Below are 21,817 nucleotides of genomic sequence, written 5' to 3'. Positions count from 1 at the left end.
GCTAGATGGATGAGGAGACTAGAAAATGGGATACAGAGCCTCACACGTTTCCGGCTCTGGGTTCAATCCAGCCTCAGGTCTGAGGAATCATTACCTGTTTGATCATGGATAAATTCATGGAGGTTAAGTCCATTAATGGCTATTAGCCAGGATGGGTAAGGAATGGTGTCCCTAGCCTCTGTTTGTCCGAGGGTGGAGAGGGATGGCAGGAGAGAGATCACTTGATCATCACCTGTTAGGTTCACTCCCTCTGAGGCACCTGGCATTGGCCACTGTCAGTAGACAGGATACTGGGCTGGATGGACCTTTGGTCTGACCCTGTGTCATAAATATAAAGGGAAGGATAACCACCTTTCTGTATACAGTGCAATAAAATCCCTCCTGGCCAGAGGCAAAACCCTTTCACCTGTAAAGGGTTAAGAAGCTAAGAGAACCTCGCTGGCACCTGACCCAAAATGGCCAATGAGGGGACAAGATACTTTCAAATCTGGAGGGGAGGGGGACAAAGGGTTCGTCTTCCTGTGTGATGCTTTTGCCGGGAACAGATCAGGAATGCAGCCTTACAACTCCTGTTAAGTTAGTAAGTAATCTAGCTGGAACATGCATTAGATTTCCTTTTGTTTAATGGCTGGTAAAATAAGCTGTGCTGGATGAAGTGTATATTCCTGTTTTTTGTGTCTTTTTGTAACTTAAGGTTTTGCCTAGAGGGATTCTCTATGTTTTGAATCTGATTACCCTGTAAGGTATTTCCCATCCTGATTTTACAGAGGTGATTCTTTTACCTTTTCTTTAATTAAAATTCTTCTTTCAAGAACCTGATTGATTTTTCATTGTTCTTAAGGTCCAAGGGTCTGGGTCCGTGTTCACCTGTACCAGTTGGTGAGGATTATTATCAAGCCTTCCCCAGGAAAGGGGGCATAGGGCTTGGGGGGATATTTGGGGGAAGACGTCTCCAAGTGGGCTCTTTCCCTGTTCTTTGTTTAAAACGCTCGGCGGTGGCAGCATAGGGTTCAAGGACAAGGCAAAGTTTGTACCTTGGGGAAGTTTTTAACCTAAGCTAGTAAGAATAAGCTTAGGGGGTCTTTCATGCAGGTCCCCACATCTGTACCCTAGAGTTCAGAGTGGGGAAGGAACCTTGACACACTGTATGGCCGTTCTTAATGGGATCCATAGCCTGTGTCTGTGTGTGCTGTTCAGGGGGCCTCCTGACCCCAGCGCCCCCATGAAAAGTTTGGATGGAAAGGAAACTGATGGAGACAAAGCTTCAGATGGAGCTTGACAAGTTTACAAAGGGGATGATATAACAGGGTTGCCTGCCATAGCGGGGGCTGGACTCGGTGAGCCTGCAGGTTCTTTTCAGTCCTATGTTCATGTAAGCAAGGCTTGAATGAGCTCTGCCCTGACAACTAGTGAAGAGCTGGGCTTCGGGACCGGACCGTAATTAAATGAACAAACCCAGTCTGGCTAGGTATGAGCAGACAGAGCTGGGCTGGCAAAGTGATCAACTCTGGCTGGTGTTGGGTTACAAATCGCTTTAGTACTGAACGTAGGCTAATGAAATGTTGTTATCCTTACTGTATCAGGAAAGGGCAGCAGAACGGTGCTTAGCCTGCCCTGACTGAGGAGGTCACCCTCAGCTGAACTGAACTCGCTAACCAGGCGGCTCAGATGCCAGACCCTGTGAAGGGTGAGAGGGGGCGGGGATAGGTGTCTTCCCTGGAGGTAGGGGCTCTGCCTAAGAGTCTTAGGCATGGTTTAAAATGCCCCTCCTACTGTTCAAAGACAGAGCTAATTAAGGCTCCATTAGGGGTCTTTTTTTTTTGTTAAGCGATCACTACAGCTGAAAACGTCTGCTGTGGGACAGCGTTTCTGCCAAGCCTGCTTCAGCAATGAGGTTCTCCACGGAGAGCCGAAAGTGACTGAGCGCCGGGTGGAACCTCAGCAGACCAAGCTGCAGAGATCACAGAAGAGAGGCAGGTGGCAAGAGAAAGTGGCGGTGTGCGTCAGTGACAAGCGGCACAGGAAACAGCGGGTGGGCCTCAGCAAACAGTGGAGCAGAGAGGTGGCCGCAGGGCAGATGATGCTAGAGCAAGGGCCCGGATGGTGGAGTGAACAAGATGCCTTCTCCTCCCTATCCCACGAGGCTGTGAGGTGAACACGCAGGTGCACCTCTGAACTTGGGGTGTTCACTGACTAAGGATAACAAATGTGAGTGGGGTGCGGTAGACAGAGAAGGGAGGGGTACTGTGACACTGCACCCCATATTCTTCATAGTGATAGGATTATAGCATAATTGTGATGGATTTTATGCAAGATAAGTCATGTGAGGTGTGACTGGAAAAGTTATGATTTGCTGAATATGATTATCCTCTTTGTATACATATATAGTTTTTCTATCTGAAGTTATAAATACTGACAATGTATCTGTACTTCAAATGTAGTTACACCTGGGTATCGTCCACTAGACAGCATGCTTTCAGTCTAAATAGCTGGTTGTAAAGGGCTTATTCAGGGTTATGGGCCATTAGAAAGAACAATAGGCCTTAAGAGAAGCTTATCCCCCACCTGATGAGCCTTCCTGAGAATGCTAGAGACAGCCTGTGAGTGATGGCTGCTATGACTCTACAAGGACATGTGACCAGGCCACATGATGCTGGACTCCATCTTGGGATATCAGTATTTTTCCACAATCCGCTCTGGGAACCAAGCTTTGAAACAAAGGGTTCCCACCCTATGCTAAAGGCAGAGAGTGACATCATCTGTGGTTCTTCACTCCCCACACAAGGAGACTCCTGGAAACATCTGAGGAAAAAAGACTGAACTGGGGGAAGTGCTGGACCCAGGCTAACGGGATTTCTAGCCTCTGTATGAAACACCTAGGAATTCCAAGCTGTAAAGCAAGCATAGTTTGTGCCTTGAGACTCTAAAGTCTGCCTGTGCCATGAGTAAGGGTGAGAATCTGCTAATTCATATCCAATCTATTTAGTATATTAAGCTTAGTTTGCTTTATTTGCTAGGTAATTTGCTTTGATCTGTTTGCTATCACTTATAATCACGTAAAATCTATCTTTTGTAGTTAATAAACTTGTTTTTGTTTCACTCTAAACCAGTGAGCTTTGACTGCAGTGCTTGGGGGAAGCCTCTGCTTGGTTACCACAAGTGTGCGTTTTCCTCTTCACATTGAGGGAGCGTCGGACCGGGTAATAAACCTTTACACTGGCCAGATTTGACCAGGGCAGGACGGTGCTGCTCTGGGGTCCTAGGCTGGGAAGCTGGTTGTCAGAGAGCCTGTGTGTAACTGCAGCAGGGTGTGTCCCTACCTGTGTGAATGCTGGTGAAAGTGCAGACTGGAGGGCTTTGCAGCTTGTCACAGCAGTACAGTGTGAGAAGAAGCCCAGGCTAGTGAGTCAGGGTGCTCAGTGGTACCCCAATTCCAGGTGGCATCCTAGAGGGGAACCCATCACAGGTAAATGAAAGGGTTTTGGACTCAACCCTGAAACAGAAGGGCGCTACCCAGCACACTATGGGGTGGGGGGTTTGTTCATGGTTTTATGTTTAGGAATCCTGCTTGTGGCGTTTTCCCAAATTAATGCTGGGTTCCTTCCCTCCTTCTATTAAAAAATTATTTTCTACACCCACACTTGGTGGGTATGAGAGGAGAAGTATGGCCTCTTAGAGGTGCCCAGGGGTGGTGTGTAATTGTCCCAGGTTACCAGGTGGGGGCTCGAGCCAGTTCTGTGTTATATTGTTAAGAGGAACCCCTACATATTGAACCCAGGCCTGGTTGCTGTCAACTCCACCTGGCAGAAGCGTTACACTTGCAACTGCTACGTCCCCATCTGGGGCCTCCTTCCCAGCCTGTGACTGCTCCCCCTTCATCTCCCTGCCCTAACGAGCTGGGGGCTCTCCTAAGGGGAAGCAGGTGATGACACGATCCCCAAGCTGAGGGAGCAACCAGCAGTGTCAGGGGCAATCCAGAGGTCACTGGGGAGCAGAGACTCAAGTTTTGGGCAGGAAAAAGTCGCTAAAAAACTTGGTGAGGGTGGAGTGGAGATGGGATGTGGGGGGAGGGCACTGCACATTGCATGAAGTGGGAGAGGGGAAGGGAAATCGGGCAGTAGCTGGAGAGGTAGGTTCAGGTCAAAGGTTCATTTGATGACCAGGGAGACCAGGGCCTGGTTGTATTTAGAAGGGAAAAGCCAAAGGGGAGTTAGACCTCAACGTAGGATGGAGATGGAAAGGGTGCAGGAGGGCAGGGGTTAAAGGTGGAGTGCAGTGGGAGATGCTGGTGCCCATGACAGGGAGAAGGGGAGAAGGAATGGGGGAGGGAGATCCTGGCAGCTCCTATGAAGGGTCCATGGAGCATGGTCTCTGCAGAGTGCCTGGGAAACCTCCAATAGGAGAAGCAGCTGCCAGAGGCCAAAGCCGGCTCTGGGCACTCACATGCTGGGGGTTGTGGAGTCCGATCCACACAGAATCCTTGGAGCGTGTCTTCTTGATGTATCTGGCCACCACGTTCCCTTCTGCCTCATTGAGAATGGAGGCGAGGTGGGCCCCCTTGCGTTGATGCTGACACTCCACCTGTGGCAGGGACATCGGTGAGGCCTGTTACCCCCCTGCAGGGGGCGCTGTTTGGCACTGGTGTGGGGTCCTGCCCCACAAGGCTGCAGCAGGAGCAGGGACGGCTGTGAGGAGAGAGCCCCCTCTCGGTGCCTGTTCCCGAGCCCCAGGGCCTGGCACCAGCCACGTCACCTCTGCAGCCTCCCCACCCCACCGCTGCAGAGAGACACCCCCGGACAGGGACAGCTGGAACAGCTGCACAGTGGGGGTGCTGAGAGCCACCGAACCAAGCCGCGAACCCTGGGTGTGATGGAAACCACTTCAAGCCGGGGGTGCGGCTGCACCGCCCGTAGCCCTAGTTCCAGCACCTGGGCCCAGGGACCAGTGGTGACGTCACCAACCCCTCCAGCCCCCCCCCCCCAACTAACCCACACGTCCCCAGGGCCCCTGAGAGGAGCCTGGTACCTCAGCCTCTGCCCAGGTCGTTTTTCCGGGGAAGAACCCGTAGCAATGGTGATGGTAGTACAGCCAGCCACTGGGACAGGACCTGGCCTCGGCTCCTGATCCGAGAGAGGAGGCGGGATGGGGAGAGAGGAAATGGCGGGGAGAGGCTGTTTCGGAGAAGAGAATGGGATCGGAGCTGTCAGTTGCCATCATTCCAGCTCCTGCAGATCTCAACAATCCTCGGAACGTTTGCCTTCTCTCAAAATGGCCACTGTCTCCTGCTACTTTCCATGGAGCTGAAGCCACTCAGTGAAACCGGCTGCCCCCCCCTTGCCCCCTCTGTCTGTGGCAGTGAGGCTGCCCTAGTGAACATTACCACTGTCTCCCTTCCCGGGGGGACAGGAGCTGGGCTGCCCTCAAGGAAGATGGTCGCCTCCTATCTTCTGTGCAGGGGCACTGGGGAACCTGATGGGGCGGGGTAGCAAGGGGGTTGAGTCAAAGTATACAGGGGGTTATGGGGTGAGGTGGGCAGCACTGGGTGTCATGGGGACACTGGTGGGACTGGGAGCAGAGGGGAGGTTGGGGGCATTGTAGTATATTAGAGGATGAAGGGACGCCACACACTGATTTGCCAACCTACTGAGGAGGGCTTTAAACTGGGCTGAAAAGGGGCAGTGACAAAATCCCACAGGTGACCTTAACAGAAGATTAAATGTTGGGGGAGGGGAAATGGAAAATTACAATGGGGTCATAGGAGCAACAAGAGGGATAACAGGGTGGGAATCTGCTCTGCATCTCAGGTGTCTATACACAAACGCAAGGAGTATGGGGAATAAACAGAAGAACAGGAAGTATGAGCATATAAGCTAAATCATGACTTAGCTGGCCTCACAGGGACTTGGTGGGATAGATCTCATGACTGGAATACTGGCATAGAGAGGTATGGCTTGTTCAAGAAAGACAGTCAGAGAAAAAAGGGAGGAGATTATGTATTAGACATCAAGAATGTATATACTTGTTCTGAGGTCCAGAAGGTGAGAGACAGACCAACTGAAAGTCTCCGGGTAAAGATAAAAGGGGGAAAAAAGAGGGGTGATGTCATGGTAGGGATCTACTCTAGATCACCAAATCAGGGGGAGAAGGAGGTGGATGGGGTATTTCTAGAACAAATAACAGAAATATCCAAAAGACAAGACCCCTGGTACTAATGGGGGGACTTCAGCTTCCTAGATATCTGTTGGAAAAGCAATATGGCAAAACATAAAATTTTAAAAAACATTCTTAGAATGTATTGGAGATAACATCTATTTCCCAAAGCGCAGAAAGTAAAAAGAAGAAAAGCCATGTTAGACTTAATTCTGACTAACGGGGAGGAATTGGTTGAGAATCTGAAGTGAAGATAATTGGGTGAAAGTGACCATGAAATGAAAGATTTCATGATTCTAAGGAAGAGTAGAAATTACAGCAGCACAATAATCACAATGGACTTCACAATGGATGACTCCAAGCTGGGAGGGGTTGCTAGCACTTCGGAGGACAGGATTAGAATTAAAAATGACCTTGACAAGTTGGAGAATTGGTCTGAAATCGACAAGATGAAATTCAATAAAGACAAGTGCGAAGTTCTTCCCTTCGGAAGGAAGAATCAAATGCACAAGCACAGAATGGGGACTAACTGGCTAGGCGATAGCGCTGCTGAGAAGGATCTCGAGGTTCGAGTGGGTCACAAACTGAGTATGAGTCAACAGTGTGATGCAGTTGAGAAGGCGGCTGATATCACCCTGGGGTGCTGTGACGGGGTATACAAACCCCACCGTGCGCAAACAGAGGTTAGGGAACTTGCGGCTCCACCACACCTGTAGGAAATGCTCCAACTGGAGGAGGAGTTAAAGGGAAGGGGAGCAGCTCAGTTGGTGGTAGCCCAGGGAAGAGAGCAGACCTGTGACCTGCCGCTCCAGCAGAGGGGAGCTGAGCTAAGGGAAAGGCAGAATCTCTCCCCTCGACAACTGTCCATATCCTCACTGAGGGAAGGGAGGACCTATTACAGAAGCAGCCTGGGAGCGGAGTATTCCCCTCTCCCATGGACTCTGAGTTTTGCTAATTCCCCTGCACTTGGCTTGGACGGCCCTAGAAGGGGAAGACCCTAGGGCTGATCGGGCCCAGGAGGGGGCCATATTGCAGGAGGAGGCAGATGCCAACGTGAGAGAGGAAGAGAGCTACCGCCTGCACGCAGCCACCAGAAGGTGCTCGGTGGTGAACGGACACTGTTCACACCATCCAAACCCAGACAGTGTCCTGGGGACAATCACGGGGAGGGGGTGGTAGGAATTGGCCCAGGGAGGGCAGCCTTAAGCTGCCCTGGTTGTCAGATAACTGAGAGCCCCCAAAGGGCCCTGGGTTGGAGCCCGGTGTAGTGGGAGGGCCTGGGCCCCCCTGCCAACAAACCCCCTGCACGTCACGTGCCTAAGCCCTGACCACTAGGGAACGTTCCCCTACCGACTAACCCCCGAGCGAGGACTGTCACAGGTGTGTTAACAGGAGTGTTGTGTGTAAGACGCAGGAGGTCATTGTCCTGCTTGGCTCGGCACTGGCGAGGTCTCAGCCGGAGTTCTGTGTCCAGGTCTGGGCACCGCACTTTCAGAAAGACGTGGATAAGATGGAGAGAGTCCAGAGGAGAGCAACAGAAATGATGAAAGGTTGAGAGAATCTGAGCTATGGGGAAAGGTCAAACAAACTGGGCATGTTTAGCCTTGAGAAAAGAGACTAAGGGCGACCTGAGAACAGTCTTCATGTATGTTCAGGGGTGTCATAAAGAGGACGGTGATCAATTGCCTCCATGTCCAGTGAAGGCAGGACAAGCAGCAGTGGACTTAATCTGCAGCAAGGGAGAGTTAGGTCAGATATTAGGAGAAACTCTCTAACTCGCAGGGCAGGGAAGCTCTGGAACAGGCTCCCAAGGGAGGTTGTGGATTCCTTGTCACTGAAGGTTTTTAAGACCAGGTTGGACAGACACCTGTCAGGGATGATGTAGATTTGCTTGGTCCTGCCTCAGTATGGGGGGTGGGCCTGGACTAGGTGACCTCTGGAGGCCCCTTCCAGCCCCACATTTCTATGATTCTCTGATAGCTGAGGACCCATAGAGGGAAGGGAAGGCAGAGAGCTACTAACAGATGGGTGTGGGAGGGATTAGCAGTATGTGGAGTAACTGCAGAGATTTGTGGGGCTATGTAAGGAAGGGGTTCAGGGGGAGAGAAATAGTCTGTGATCCCCAGATTTTTCTTTGGAGGGGAGAAAGAGGGAAGGTTTTGGGTTATCAAAAGCAGAGGGATCAAGTTGACGAAGAGGCACCATTCTGAGCCCAGTGAAAAGAGAAGTGACTCATTTGGGACATTTTCCCCACATTCTGTTCCCTGGGTAGGACGCGACCCCCCACCCGGTGAGGAAAGTCATTCCCTAGGCAGCAGCAGGAGATGGGGGCAGGTTTAGCTCCCAGCCTGTCTCTCACACTCAGCCCCAGGAGGTCTCAGGGATTCCCTCTGCACTCAAGCCAGGGGCAGCAGGAAGCAGCCTCTCTCCTCAGGCAGGTGCTGAGCTGCTGGGTGGGGTCTGGATTAATGGGCTTGGTGGGGAAGGGGCTCTGGGGACACAGCTGTGGTGGCTTCTCCAACATGGTGGGGCTGGGGCCCCCTGAGTGAAATGAATTCACTTCCTATTGAGGGCAAACAGCACCTGGGGGCTCCAGCACTGGGGGCCGGGCAGGGACTCACCTTCCAGCAAGGGGCTAAAGATCAGGCAGCCGAGGAGACAGAGGCTGAAGTAGGCGACTGGCCGCATCTTCTCGCTTCCCCTGGGGGGAAAACACACCAGGGAGATGGGCCACAAGAACCTGAGACAGTCCCTGTGACCAGGAGAAAGCGTTTGTCAGGGCTGAGATAACAGATAAAATGAAAGCTATTTCCTCCCCCCCCGCCCCCAGCCCCCTCACCCCATCTGTCAGGACTGAGATCAATGTGGCTGCAGGGAGCCCTCGTGCCCTGGCCCTGACTGAAAAGTTCCGGGCAGATCCCCAGAGAGTGTAAATCAGCTGGAGTCCCCCTGAAGTCGGTGGGCGGGATCCCTAGTGGGTACGGTCTGGTGTAGGGTGATTGAATCATAGAATCATAGAATATCAGGGTTGGAAGGGACCTCAGGAGGTCATCTAGTCCAACCCCCTGCTCAAAAGCAGAACCAATCCCCAATTAAATCATCCCAGCCAGGGCTTTGTCAAGCCTGACCTTAAAAACTTCTAAGGAAGGAGATTCCACCACCTCCCTAGGCACCGCATTCCAGTGTTTCACCACCCTCCTAGTGAAAAAGTTTTTCCAAAGATCCAACCTAAACCTCCCCCACTGCAACTTGAGACCATTACTCCTTGTCCTGTCCACTGGGGTCAGACCCCCAGCGGGTGGGCGTTGCTCAGATTTGTTAGAATCACCGGGGCTAGAACCGCACCGAGTGTAAACTAGCCGCAGCTCCATGGGAGTCACACTAGCTCGGGATCAAGCCCTCATCAGTGCAGGGTAAAATGGCAACTTCTAATTCCTGGCCCTCAAGCCCAAGGAAGCACTTGGCCCATCACGCACCCTGTGCTTGGCTCATCAATGCCCTGCATTGGGTGTTGTCATTTACACCTGTGCAAAGAGACTCTGGAATGCACCATCCTCCCTGGGTGATGATTTACACGTACCGGGCGCTGGTGTAAATGGTGACGTGTGGTGCCAGGGACAATCAGGCCCGTGAGAATTGGGTTATAACTTGAGGCCGCTGCCGGCGTCCAAGGTATTGGCCCTGTTCTGGGCTGCCCACGCTCCCTCGTGTCTGTCTCTCTGCTGCATTTCAAGGGAGCCCATTACCAGGGTATGTAGGTGCTGACCATGGCCAAATGAAAGCCGCGTAAGACTTGCACCCGAAGTGATTCTGTTCTCACATTTCTGTTGCTTGGCTGCTTGTATCTGGGGCGACTGAGACTGTTTATAGGCCGGGCATAGCACCGACCCTTTGAAGCATGACACCTGGCAACTTCACTCATCTCATTTCCAAGCACCAGCTGACTCCTAATGTGAATTTTATGCATAGATTGCAAGGCCAGGAAGGACCATTGTGATCACCTGGGCTGACCCCCCTGTAAAACACAGGCCAGAGACCTGCCCCACAATAATGCCTAGAGCAGAGCTTTTAGAAAAACTTCCAATGTTGATTTTTAAATTGCCCATGATGGAGAATCCACCACGACCCTGAGGAAGTTGTTCCAGTTACTCTCACTGGTAACAATTTCTGCCTCCTTTCCAGTCTGAATTTGTCTAGCTTCAGCTCCCAGCCATTGGATCATGTTCCACCTTTGTCTGCAAGACTGGTGAGCCCGTTGCTAAATATCTGTTCCCCATGTAGGTATTTATAGACTGGAATTAAGTCCCCCCTTAACCTTCTTTTTGTTCAGCTAAACAGATAAGGCAGGTTCTCTAATCCTTTAATCCTTCCCTTGGCTCTTCTCTGACCCCTCTCCAAATTATCAACATCCTTCTTGAACCATGGACACCAGAACTGGGCACAGGATCCCACCAGCAGTCGCACCAGTGCCAAAAACAGACGTAGAATAACCTCTTTGCTCCCACTTCCGATTCCCCTGGTTTTGTATCCCAGGTTTGCATTAGTCCTTTCGGCCACAGCATTGCAATGGGAGCTCATGTTCAGCTGGTTATCCAGCCCCACCCCCAAATCTTTTACAGAGTTCCTGGTTCCCAAGACAGAGGCCCCCATCCTGTAAGTCTGGCCTGTGTTGTGTGTTCCTAGATGTCGGCATTTAGGGCCTCTGTGTTACCGCACGGCCGCAGCAAGGGTGAGCTTAGCTGGAGATTAGACTGTTTGTCAGCTCCCTGCCATGCAGGCCTCCTCAGCTGTGGGGGCTTCTCCCACCCTTCCTGCCCTCCCTGATCTGCTATGGGGGTTTCCCGCACCCTCCCTGCTCCATCGGAGTGGGGGCTGGGAGGGCTTATGAAACATCCCTGGGGTGGGGGAGGGCCAAAGGGGGATGAGGGCCAGGTGCCACCCTGCAGGGGGTGATGTGCCAGGACTCACAAAGGGGGAGACACCCGGTTCAGTGCCAGCCGGGGAGCATGGGGCCCTTGGCACCGCTCTCTGGGACAGGATGCTCAGCTCCGGTCCATGTCGGGTGTGGGGCAGGGCTGTGGGGGGTGGAGAGCCGGGTGGACCCTGTCCCAGGGCCCAGGCAGCTCACACAGGGCAAGTCTGGCCGCCAGACCTCATCCCAGCGATTGGCTGCCACCGAGTGCCCAGCACCCAGCGTGGAGGGGAGAAGGAAGGAGGGGGCAGGGACTCACCTGTCTGTCTGTCTGTCGGTCGGTCTAGGCAGCTGGTCCAGAGCACTGGGGTACTGTGCCAGGTGCTGGGTCCTCGGGGAGTTTATAGCCCGGCGGGGGGAGGGTGAATTTGGAAATGGGACCAGATGTGACAGTTCAAACCGAGTGAAGACACAGATAAGAGATGGCAATCTGCCCCCTGCTTCTGCTCAGCTTCCTGCTGCCCCCTGCGGTGCCCTGGAGTGGCTTGTGGGGCCAGCGTTATCTCTGCTGAGTCACTGCCTGGCGCTGGGGAGGGGGCCCTGGGGCAGGGGCTGAGGCAGACGGACGGCCCAGAGGGGCACATGGGGCAGGATTCCTGCAGAGAGAGCATGGGGTGGGGGACACAGCAATGGTTTAACTTCCTGTAACTTCCTGCCTGAGTGACCCACCGCCCCCCGCCCCCGTTCCCAAGCACCCAGAGGTGAGCACCCAGCAACCACCCACACCTGTCCCTGAGCACCCAGCGGTGAGCAATCCACCCCCGCACAGCTGTCTCACAGCCCCCCCATCCACCCACTCGTGTCCCTGAGCACCCCTCACAAGGCACCTGCCACCACCATATACACCTGCCCTGAGCCCCCAAGCCCTGAGTGACTCCTGTGACAGGAATCAGACTCACCCCAAGTGCTGTAAATCATAGAATCATAGAATATCAGGGTTGGAAGGGACCCCAGAAGGTCATCTAGTCCAACCCCTTGCTCAAAGCAGGACCAATTCCCAGTTAAATCATCCCAGCCAGGGCTTTGTCAAGCCTGACCTTAAAAACTTCTAAGGAAGGAGATTCTACCACCTCCCTAGGTAACGCATTCCAGTGTTTCACCACCCTCTTAGTGAAAAAGTTTTTCCTAATATCCAACCTAGACCTCCCCCACTGCAACTTGAGACCATTACTCCTCGTTCTGTCATCTGCTACCATTGAGAACAGTCTAGATACATCCTCTTTAGAACCCCCTTTCAGGTAGTTGAAAGCAGCTATCAAATCCCCCCCCATTCTTCTCTTCTGCAGGCTAAACAATCCCAGCTCCCTCAGCCTCTCCTTCCGGGTCTCTCCCCCCACAGTTCACTTGTGTTTGCTAACGACGACGGGAGGTGGGGAATGGGGGGAGGGGCGATAACCCAAACCGTACAGCGATGGCGCCAGTGGAATGAGGAGCCGGGGCTGCCTGTTACAGACCGTGCTGGGGAAGAGGCTGTTGACTCAGGGTCTGTTATCCAGGGACTTGGACACAGGCTCAGAGTCGCTGACCCAAAGGCCTGCGAGGGGCCTGGGGCAGGCTGGGAGCCTTGGTTTTCACAGATGTTACAGCCAGAAGGGACCATTGTGATCATCTCGTCTGATCTCCTGCGTCACATGGGCCAGAGACCCCACCAGTGAGTTCTGTGTCCGGCCCAGAGCGTCTGGTTTCACTAGAGCAGATCTGTAGAACTGACCCGTCCCCACCATTATTTACCGCTCCACCAATTCTTCTCTCACCTGCTAATATCACCAGCAGTGATTTTAGATTATCTTCCAGATCATTGCAGAAGATATTGATTGTCATAGGGTTGAGAACTGATCCCTGCAAGACCCTGCTACATACACCCCTGGTGGATGGTGATTCCCCATTGACAGTTACCTTCTGGGATCTATTAGTTAGCCAGTTCTTACCATATTTAGTATGAGTGACATTGACGGTTTTATATTGTAGTAGGTTTTTAATCAGAATGTCCATTGGGACTAAGCCAAATACCTTACACAGTCGAAGTCTTTCATGTCAACACAGTTACCTTTATCAACCATATTTGTAATCTTAACAAAATCCCATGCTAATTGCCAGTAATTATGCTGCCATGCCTTGATTCTTTATTGTTTGCACCTGTCAAGGTTCCTCCCCCACTCTGAACTCTAGGGTACAGATGTGGGGACCTGCATGAAAAACCTCCTAAGCTTATCTTTACCAGCTTAGGTCAAAACTTCCCCAAGGTACAAAATATTCCACCCGTTGTCCTTGGACTGGCCGCTACCACCACCAAACTAATACTGGTTACTGGGGAAGAGCTATTTGGACGCGTCCTTCCCCCCAAAATACTTCCCAAAACCTTGCACCCCACTTCCTGGACAAGGTTTGGTAAAAAGCCTCACCAATTTGCCTAGGTGACTACAGACCCAGACCCTTCGATCTTAAGAACAATGAACAATCCTCCCAACACTTGCACCCCCCCTTTTCTGGGAAATGTTGGATAAAAAGCCTCACCAATTTGCATAGGTGACCACAGACCCAAACCCTTGGATCTGAGAACAATGAAAAAGCATTCAGTTTTTTACAAGAAGACTTTTAATAAAAAATAGAAGTAAATAGAAATAAAGAAATCCCCCCTGTAAAATCAGGATGGTAGATATCTTACAGGGTAATTAGATTCAAAAACATAGAGAACCCCTCTAGGCAAAACCTTAAGTTACAAAAAAGATACATAGACAGAAATAGTTATTCTATTCAGCACAATTCTTTTCTCAGCCATTTAAAGAAATCATAATCTAACACATACCTAGCTAGATTACTTACTAAAAGTTCTAAGACTCCATTCCTGGTCTATCCCCGGTAAAGACCGGCATATAGACAGACACAGACCCTTTGTTTCTCTCCCTCCTCCCACCTTTTGAAAGTATCTTGTCTCCTCATTGGTCATTTTGGTCAGGTGCCAGCGAGGTTACCTTTAGCTTCTTAACCCTTTACAGGTGAGAGGAGCTTTCCCCTGGCCAGGAGGGATTTCAAAGGGGTTTACCCTTCCCTTTATATTTATGACAGCACCCTAGAACAGTCTTTCCATTATTTTGCCCCCAATCAGTGTCAGGCTAACTGACATATAGTTACCCAGGGCATCCCATTTCCCTTCTTAAATATTGGCACAAGATTCGCTTTCCTCCAGTCCTCCAAAAAGTTCCTCAGTGTTTCAACATTTCTTAAAAATCAACATTAGTGCTTCAGACAGCTCCTTGGCCATGTCTTTTAATACCCTTGGGTGCCAATTATCCAGTGCTGCTGAATTAAAAATGATTCTCTTTAACAGCTGCTAATTAACATTCTATCATGGAAGAGCAGGTATTTCTATAGCAATGTAAGAGATGAGTATATCTGGGCTCTTATTGGCTGAGACAATTCCATCTAGCAGGCTGTTTCATGACATCAATGTGGTTCCTATGGCTAACTAAGGGGACATGGGAAAGTTCCCGTCCCAGGGGTCAGGTGCTGTAATATCCTGCTGCCCCAGGGTTTCTGCTGAAAACCTTTTCCTCCCCAAAAACTTGCTCAAGCTCTGCCTCTGCATGGAGCTGTCATTCATTTCCTGGCTGTTTGACACCCACGTTGTGTTACAGGGCAAATGTCACCCACCCTCATCGCTCATAGCCATAAGGGACTGATTCCTGGAACAGCCCCTCTGGGAGTCGCTGAGGAGACCAGGGTGTCCTGGTTAGTGGTGGGAACAGCCCAAGGTCCCCAGAGTTCGGGAGCTGATTCAATTATGCAGACAGGCCAGGGCCCCACCACCTGGCTCTGGGAGCTCTGAGGGCCGATCTCTTCCTGCCCAGGCTCCAGGGCCAGCCATACTCAAGTTACTCCCCAGCACCAGGTACGACTGACCAGAGGGTCCTGCTGTCCCACCTCCCAGATGGAGCAGGGGCATTGCACTGAGGTGGCTTCCGCCATCCCTCTCAGGCAGCACCACAGGCCTGTGATGGGCACCAGATCCTGCCCTCCCAGTGCCCCACATCTCTTCTAGAACATCCGACAGGGAGCCAGCCTCTCCCCGTCCTGATCAGCACCCACCCCACGCTGCTAGGGATACGGGCCGAGGAGTCAGGCCCAGAGCTCCCCTGCACAGACCGTTATGGGAGGTGCCATTTTATTGCCCCATTAAGAGGTGACAGTTGCTGCCACAATTGCAATTCCCTTAGTCATGCAACCGTCGTGACCAGTTAGGACCGACCCTGAGTGAGCAACAGACCGAGAGGACAATGAGCTGAGATAAGAAAGTGCTGGCTCCTTGCCCTGGCAGGGGGGAGGATCTCGCTGCTCTCTGGGATAGCCAGCTTCCCCTGACTCTCCCTGCGGTCCAATACAGCTCAGTATGGCTTGGCCTTTGCGTTAGCCTTGGCCAGCTGCTGCTGTGCAGTGCAAGGCCACTGCTGGCTTCTGCTTTGTGTTTAGTGGTGGCTTTAAATAGTTGTTCAAAACACCAAGAGTTTGGGAAAGGCACCTTTTCTACAAGGCTTTGTGACGCAGGCAGAGCGGATGCCAACTCAGGCCACGGCTCCGGGCCCCACTGAACACTGACTAATGCATAGCTGGCAACCAGTCCGGCGCATCCGGGGGTTCGTGTTGTTACACAAGGTGTTATAGCTACAAGAACGTGTGTCGTGTTCAGACTTTATGAAATGCTTGTAGGACGCTGCATGAATTAATCTTACCGAGAACACCGGAACCCCGTGGTCTCAGGTTATGTTAACCGTGATGGCGTAAGGCATGGTCTACACGGCCAAGTTAGGTCGACGCAAGGCTGCTTAGGTCAACCTAACCCTGTAAGCATCTACACTAAAACGTTTCTCCCAGCGATGTCACTCACCCACTACGCCGACTTAATAACTCCACCTCCGCAGAGGGCGTGGCGCTTAGGTTGACATAGAGAGTCAACACAGTGTCATTCTGGACACTACGTGACTTATGCTGGCTTTGGCGGCTTCCAGGACATGTCCCAGAATTCCCTACCATGGCTTCAGGCCTCAGAGATTCAGCAGCTGCCTTATAATTCTCCCCCAGGCTCGCCACATCAGCCAGTACCTTGGGGACAGGCCGCACTAACCACTCCTGCCCCACAGCCAGGAGGAGCTGTGTGAACTACCCCAGCACAGTCTTCTCAGCCACCGGCCACCCAGACCACGGTCCTGGCTGGAGTCAAAGCCGACAACATTTCTAAAGCGTCTGGGCCAGTGCTCAAGATCAGGATCTCCGTGTGGTTTTCTCCCAGCGAAAGCACTCTCGGGTTTTGGCTAAGGTGACTGAGACGGCAATAGTCAGGCATGGCCATGGCATCAAGGCCACGATACGGGGCTTTTGCCAGCTCCCGCAGACAGGGTGCCCACAAACAGTGCCATAACTAGGAATTTTAGCACCCGGGATGAGCAACCATATTGGAACCCCTGACTAGAGTCCTGAGTGGGACCTTTTTTTAATCCTGCCATTCCACCCCATGGGACGGGAATGGGATTAAAAGAATAGTTCTCCCACACCGCAAACAACGTGAACGCCCTGGCAAGCAGCCACTGCTCTCCGTCCGCCGTGCTCTGAAGGCAGCGCCGCCATCATCAGCTGCGCAGAAGCACGGGTCGGCCACGCCAGCCTTATTTGTGGGCTCCTTCGGAGCTGGACGGCTGGAGCGTGGCGGCCGCTGGATGTCTGCCCAGCTCTGAAGGCAGCGCCGCCATTAGCAACAGCTCGGACGTCCAGGTGGCGAGGTATTATATCGCACCCTGACTTCTGCGCCCAGAGCTGGGTGGCTGGAGAGCAGTGGCTGCCGGCTGGCCACCAGCTCGGAAAGCAGCACCGCGGCCAGCAGGAGCTCAAAAGTAAGGGTGGCGTTGTACGGCGAGACCGCACTTCCTTCGGTGCCCCTGCCCACGGCAGCGCGGAAGGCAGGGAGGGAGGTACGGCTGCTATTTCTTCTGCACTGCTTCTCGACGTGGCGCGGCCCTCAGAGATGGGCGGCCAGGCGGCAGTGGCCACTGGCTGTCCACCCACCTCTGAAGGCAGCGCTGTAGCCAGCGGCACGGACAGAGGAGTGGCACGGGACGTATCGCTCTCTTTGTGTCCACGCTGCTGCACGGGGGGGTACCGCCTTCAGTGCTGGGCACCTGGATAATGGGGGCCAGATCTGAAGCCAGAAGCAGGAGGGAAGTAAGGGTGGGGCTGGGTTTAGCTTTGAAAATTCATGGCAATCAGGGGAGGTCCCGGACAATTGGAAAAAGGCTAATGCAGTGCCCATCGTTAAAAAAGGGAAGACAGAGAACCCGGGGAACTACAGACTGGTCAGCCTCACCTCAGTCCCTGGAAAAATCGGGGAGCAGGTCCTCAAGGAATCAATTCTGAAGCACTTAGAGGAGAGGAAAGTGATCAGGAACAGTCAGCATGGATTCACCAGGGGCAAGTCATGCCTGACTCATCTAATTGCCCTCTATGACGAGATAACTGGCTCTGTGGATGAGGGGAAAGCAGTGGACGTGTTGTTTCTTGACTTTAGCAAAGCTTTTGACACGGTCTCCCACAGTATTCTTGTCAGCAAGTTAAAGAAGTATGGGCTGGATGAATGGACTGTAAGGTGGATAGAAAGCTGGCTAGATTGTCGGGCTCAACGGGTAGTGATCAATGGCTCCACGTCTAGTTGGCAGCCGGTCTCAAGTGGAGTGCCCCAAGGGTCGGTCCTGGAGCCGGTTTTGTTCAATATCTTCATAAATGATCTGGAGGATGGTGTGGATTGCACTCTCAGCAAATTTGCGGATGATACTAAACTGGGAGGAGAGGTAGATACGCTGGACGGCAGGGATAGGATACAGAGGGACCTAGACAAATTGGAGGATTGGGCCAAAAGAAATCTGTTGAGGTTCAACAAGGACAAGTGCAGGGTCCTGCACTTAGGACGGAAGAATCCAATGCACCGCTACAGACTGGGGACCGAATGGCTCGGCAGCAGTTCTGCAGAAAAGGACCTAGGGGTTACAGTGGATGAGAAGCTGGATATGAGTCAACAGCATGCCCTTGTTGCCAAGAAGGCTAACAGCATTTTGTGCTGTATAAGTAGGGGCATTGCCAGCAGATGGAGGGACGTGATCGTTCCCCTCTATTTGACATTGGTGAGGCCTCATCTGGAGTACTGTGTCCAGTTTGGGGCCCCACACTACAAGAAGGATGTGGAAAAATTGGAAAGCGTCCAGAGGAGGGCAACAAAAATGATTAGGGGACTGGAACACATGAGTTATGAGGAGAGGCTGAGGGAACTGGGGATATTTAGTCTGCAGAAGAGAAGAATGAGGCGGGATTTGATAGCTGCTTTCAACTACCTGTAAGGGGGTTCCAAAGAGGATGGATCTAGACTGTTCTCAGTGGTAGCAGATGACAGAACAAGGAGCAATGGTCTCAAGCTGCAGTGGGGGAGGTTTAGGTTGCAAGTTAGGAAACACTATTTCACTAGGAGGGTGGTGAAGCACTGGAATGCGTTACCTAGGGAAGTGGTGGAATCTCCTTCCTTCGAAGTTTGTAAGGTCAGGCTTGACATAGCCCTGGCTGGGATGATTTAGTTGGGGGTTGGTCCTGCTTTGAGCAGGGGAATGGGATTAGATGACCTCCTGAGGTCCCTTCCAACCCTGATATTCTACGATTCTAATTGACCCGCTGAGAGAAGACAGACACGCCTTGGGACTCAGCAAGGTGTGCGGGGACCTGCCTATGGACAGAACTCTGCGGTATTTCCAGGCCGTGTGATGGGCAGCTTGTCTTTGGGACAAAGAAAGCAGAGACCACACAGCAAGAGACTATAAAAAGCTGCTGCAGCTCCTCCATCTTGTCTTCAAACCTGCTTCCTACCTCTGGAGGGACTTGGCTACACTGAAGCTTTGAACCAAGGACTGAATGACCCCTCCCAGCTGGGGATGTTCTCCAGAGACTTGGTTTGAACCTGCCGTTTATTCCATCACTGCTACAAGCCTGAACCAAGAACTTTGCCATCACTGTCTGTCATTGATTCCATTTAACCCATTCTTGCTCTCATCTCTCTCTTTTTCCTTTTATGCATAAACCTTTAGATTTTAGATGCTAAAGGATTGGCAACAGCATGATTTGTGGGTAAGATCTGATTTGTATATTGACCTGGGTTGGGGGCTTGGGCCTTTGGGATCGAGGGAACCTTTGTTCTTTTACTGGGGTATTGGTTTTCATAACCATTCGTCCCCATAACGAGTGGCCCTGGTGGTGATACTGGGAAACTGGGGTGTCTAAGGGAATTGCTTGTGTGACTTGTGGTTAGCCAGTGGGGTGAGACCAAAGTCCTCTCTGTTTGGCTGGTTTGGTTTCCTTAGAGGTGGAAAAACCCCAGCCTTGGGTTGTAACTGCCCTACTCTGAGCAATTTGTCCTGAATTGGCACTCTCAGTTGGGTCCCGCCAGAACCAGCATCGTTACACCCGGATCACTTTTTTTCCTTTCTTAAAATCAGGGACTATGTTAGCAATTCTCCAGTCATATGATACAACCCCTGAGTTTACAGATTCATTAAACATCCTTGCTAATGGGCTTGCAATTTCATGTCCCAATTCCTTTAATATTCTTGGATGAAGATTATCTGGGCCCCCTGATTTAGTCCCATTAAGCTGTTCGAGTTTCGCTTCTACCTCGGATATGGTAATATCTACCTCTATATCCTCCTTCCCATTTGTCATTCTACCATTATCCCTAAGATCCTCATTAGCCTCATTAAAGACTGAGGCAAAGTATTTTGTTTAGATACTGGACCATGCCTAGATTATCCTTAACCTCCACTCCACCCTCAGTGTTTAGCGGTCCCACTTCTTCTTTCTTTGTTTTCTTCTTATTTATATGGCTATAGAACCTTTTACTATTGGTTTTAATGCCCTTTGCAAGGTCCAACTCTACATGGCTTTTGGCCTTTCTCACTTTATCACTACACGTTCTGTCCTCAATAAGGTAGCTTTCCTTGCTGATCCCTCACTTCTTCCACTCCCTGTAGGCTTTCTGCTTTTTCTTAATCACCTCTCTGTGATGCTTGCTCATCCAGCTTGGTCTATAACTCCTGCCTATGAATTTTCCCCCCTTCCTTGGGATGCAGGCTTCCGATAGCTTCTGCAGCTTTGACTTGAAGTAATTCCAGGCCACCTCCTCCTTTAGATCCACAAGTTCTTCAGTCCAATCCACTTCCCTAACTAATTTCCTTAATTTTTTAAAGTTAGCTCTTTTGAAATCAAAAACCCTAGTCACAGATCTATTTTTGTTTATCCTTCCATTTAGTTTGAACTGAGTTAGCTCATGATCACTTGAACTAAGGCTGTCCCCTACAACCATTACTTCTATGAGGTCTTCACTACTCATCAAAACCAAATCTAAAATGGCATCCCCTCTTGTTGGTTCAGGAACTACTTGCTGAAGGAATCCATCAGCTATCGCATCTAGGAAAATCTGAGCCCTATTATTATTACAAGCACTCGTCCTCCAGTCTCTATCTGGGAGGTTAAAGTCTCCCATGATCACACAGTTTCCATTAGTATTTACTTCATTAAAAACATTAAAGAGTTCTTTATCCATATCCACATCGGATCCCGGCGGTCTATAGCACACCCCAAGCTCTATCCCAAGGGAGACTCTAGTAGTTTTCTTCCCCTATGTGATTTTTGCCCAGACGGACTCTGTCTTATCCATTCCATCACTTCTTATTTCTTTACAGTCGACCTCCTCATTGATAGACAATGCTACTCCACCACCTCTACCTTCATTTCGGTCTTTCCTAAACCGCACATACCCCGCAATACCCGTACTCCAGTCGTGACGACTATTCCACCCTGTTCCTGTTCTCCCGAGAATATCTGGTTTCCCTTCCTGCACCGGTAGCTCTAGTTCCTCCATTTTGTTACCCAGGCTCCTCGCATTAGGGTACAAACATCTTCATTTTTGCTGTTTGGCCTCGCTCACGTTCTGTGCCTGATTAGCACAGACATTCTGCAGCCAAAATGACCTATTAGACTGGTAGGTACACTACCCTTCCTCCTGATGTCCATTCTCCTACCCATGGCTGTATCCTCTCCTACTTCGTTTTCTTTCCTCTCAATGCTAAAATCCGGCATGGAGATTACCTGGACATCTCCCTACCATCTCCCCCAAATTCCTAGTTTAAAGCTCTCTTAATCAATTGTGCCAGCCTCCATCCTAGAAGTCTATTTCCGTCCCTACTCAGATGAAGTCCATCCCAAGAGAACAGTCCTCTGTCCATGAATGCCTCCCAGTGGCCATACATCCCAAAGCCCTCCTTATAGCACCAGTGCCTGAGCCATTTGTTGATAGTCATAATCTTGTCACATCTTTGTTGCCTTTCTCTATGAACAGGCAGAATCCCACTAAAGATCACCTGAGCCTCGATTTCCTTAAGCGTCTTCCCCAGCCTGGCATAGTCTCCCTTGAAACGTTCCAGCGAAAATCTAGCCGTATCATTTGTCCTTCATAGAATCATAGAATCATAGAAGATCAGGGTTGGAAGGGACCCCCTGCTCAAAGCCGGACCAATCCCCAACTAAATCATCCCAGCCGGAGCTTTGTCAAGCCTGACCTTAAAAACTTCTAAGGAAGGAGATTCCACCACCTCCCTAGGTAACGCATTCCAGTTA

General features: G+C 51.2%; 1 protein-coding gene across 5 annotated transcripts in view; it reads right to left on the bottom strand.

Annotated features, from left to right (window-relative positions):
* Window positions 1-21,817, bottom strand: part of LOC140907130 (C-type lectin BpLec-like) — a 57,448-nt gene that overhangs the window by 4,823 nt on the left and 30,808 nt on the right. Inside the window, exons 1-5 of one of the 5 annotated variants that reach the window (XM_073332403.1) lie at window positions 12,022-12,095; window positions 11,382-11,718; window positions 8,772-8,902; window positions 5,026-5,171; window positions 4,444-4,581 (exon numbers count right to left, since the gene is read on the bottom strand). In XM_073332403.1, the coding sequence (XP_073188504.1) occupies window positions 4,444-4,581; window positions 5,026-5,171; window positions 8,772-8,838 (351 nt within the window). In that variant the 5' untranslated portion in view covers window positions 8,839-8,902; window positions 11,382-11,718; window positions 12,022-12,095. Of the gene's footprint in view, window positions 1-4,443; window positions 4,582-5,025; window positions 5,172-8,771; window positions 8,903-8,989; window positions 9,072-9,730; window positions 9,809-11,381; window positions 11,719-12,021; window positions 12,096-21,817 lie in introns of those variants that run through there. The other 4 variants (XM_073332385.1, XM_073332394.1, XM_073332412.1 and 1 more) reach the window with 4 other exon arrangements.

This window comes from Lepidochelys kempii, chromosome 1, assembly GCF_965140265.1.
Source record: "Lepidochelys kempii isolate rLepKem1 chromosome 1, rLepKem1.hap2, whole genome shotgun sequence".
Classification (NCBI taxonomy): Eukaryota; Metazoa; Chordata; order Testudines; family Cheloniidae; genus Lepidochelys; species Lepidochelys kempii.
Note: the sequence above shows the minus strand (reverse complement) of the source record. Positions and strands in the feature narration are given on the sequence as shown.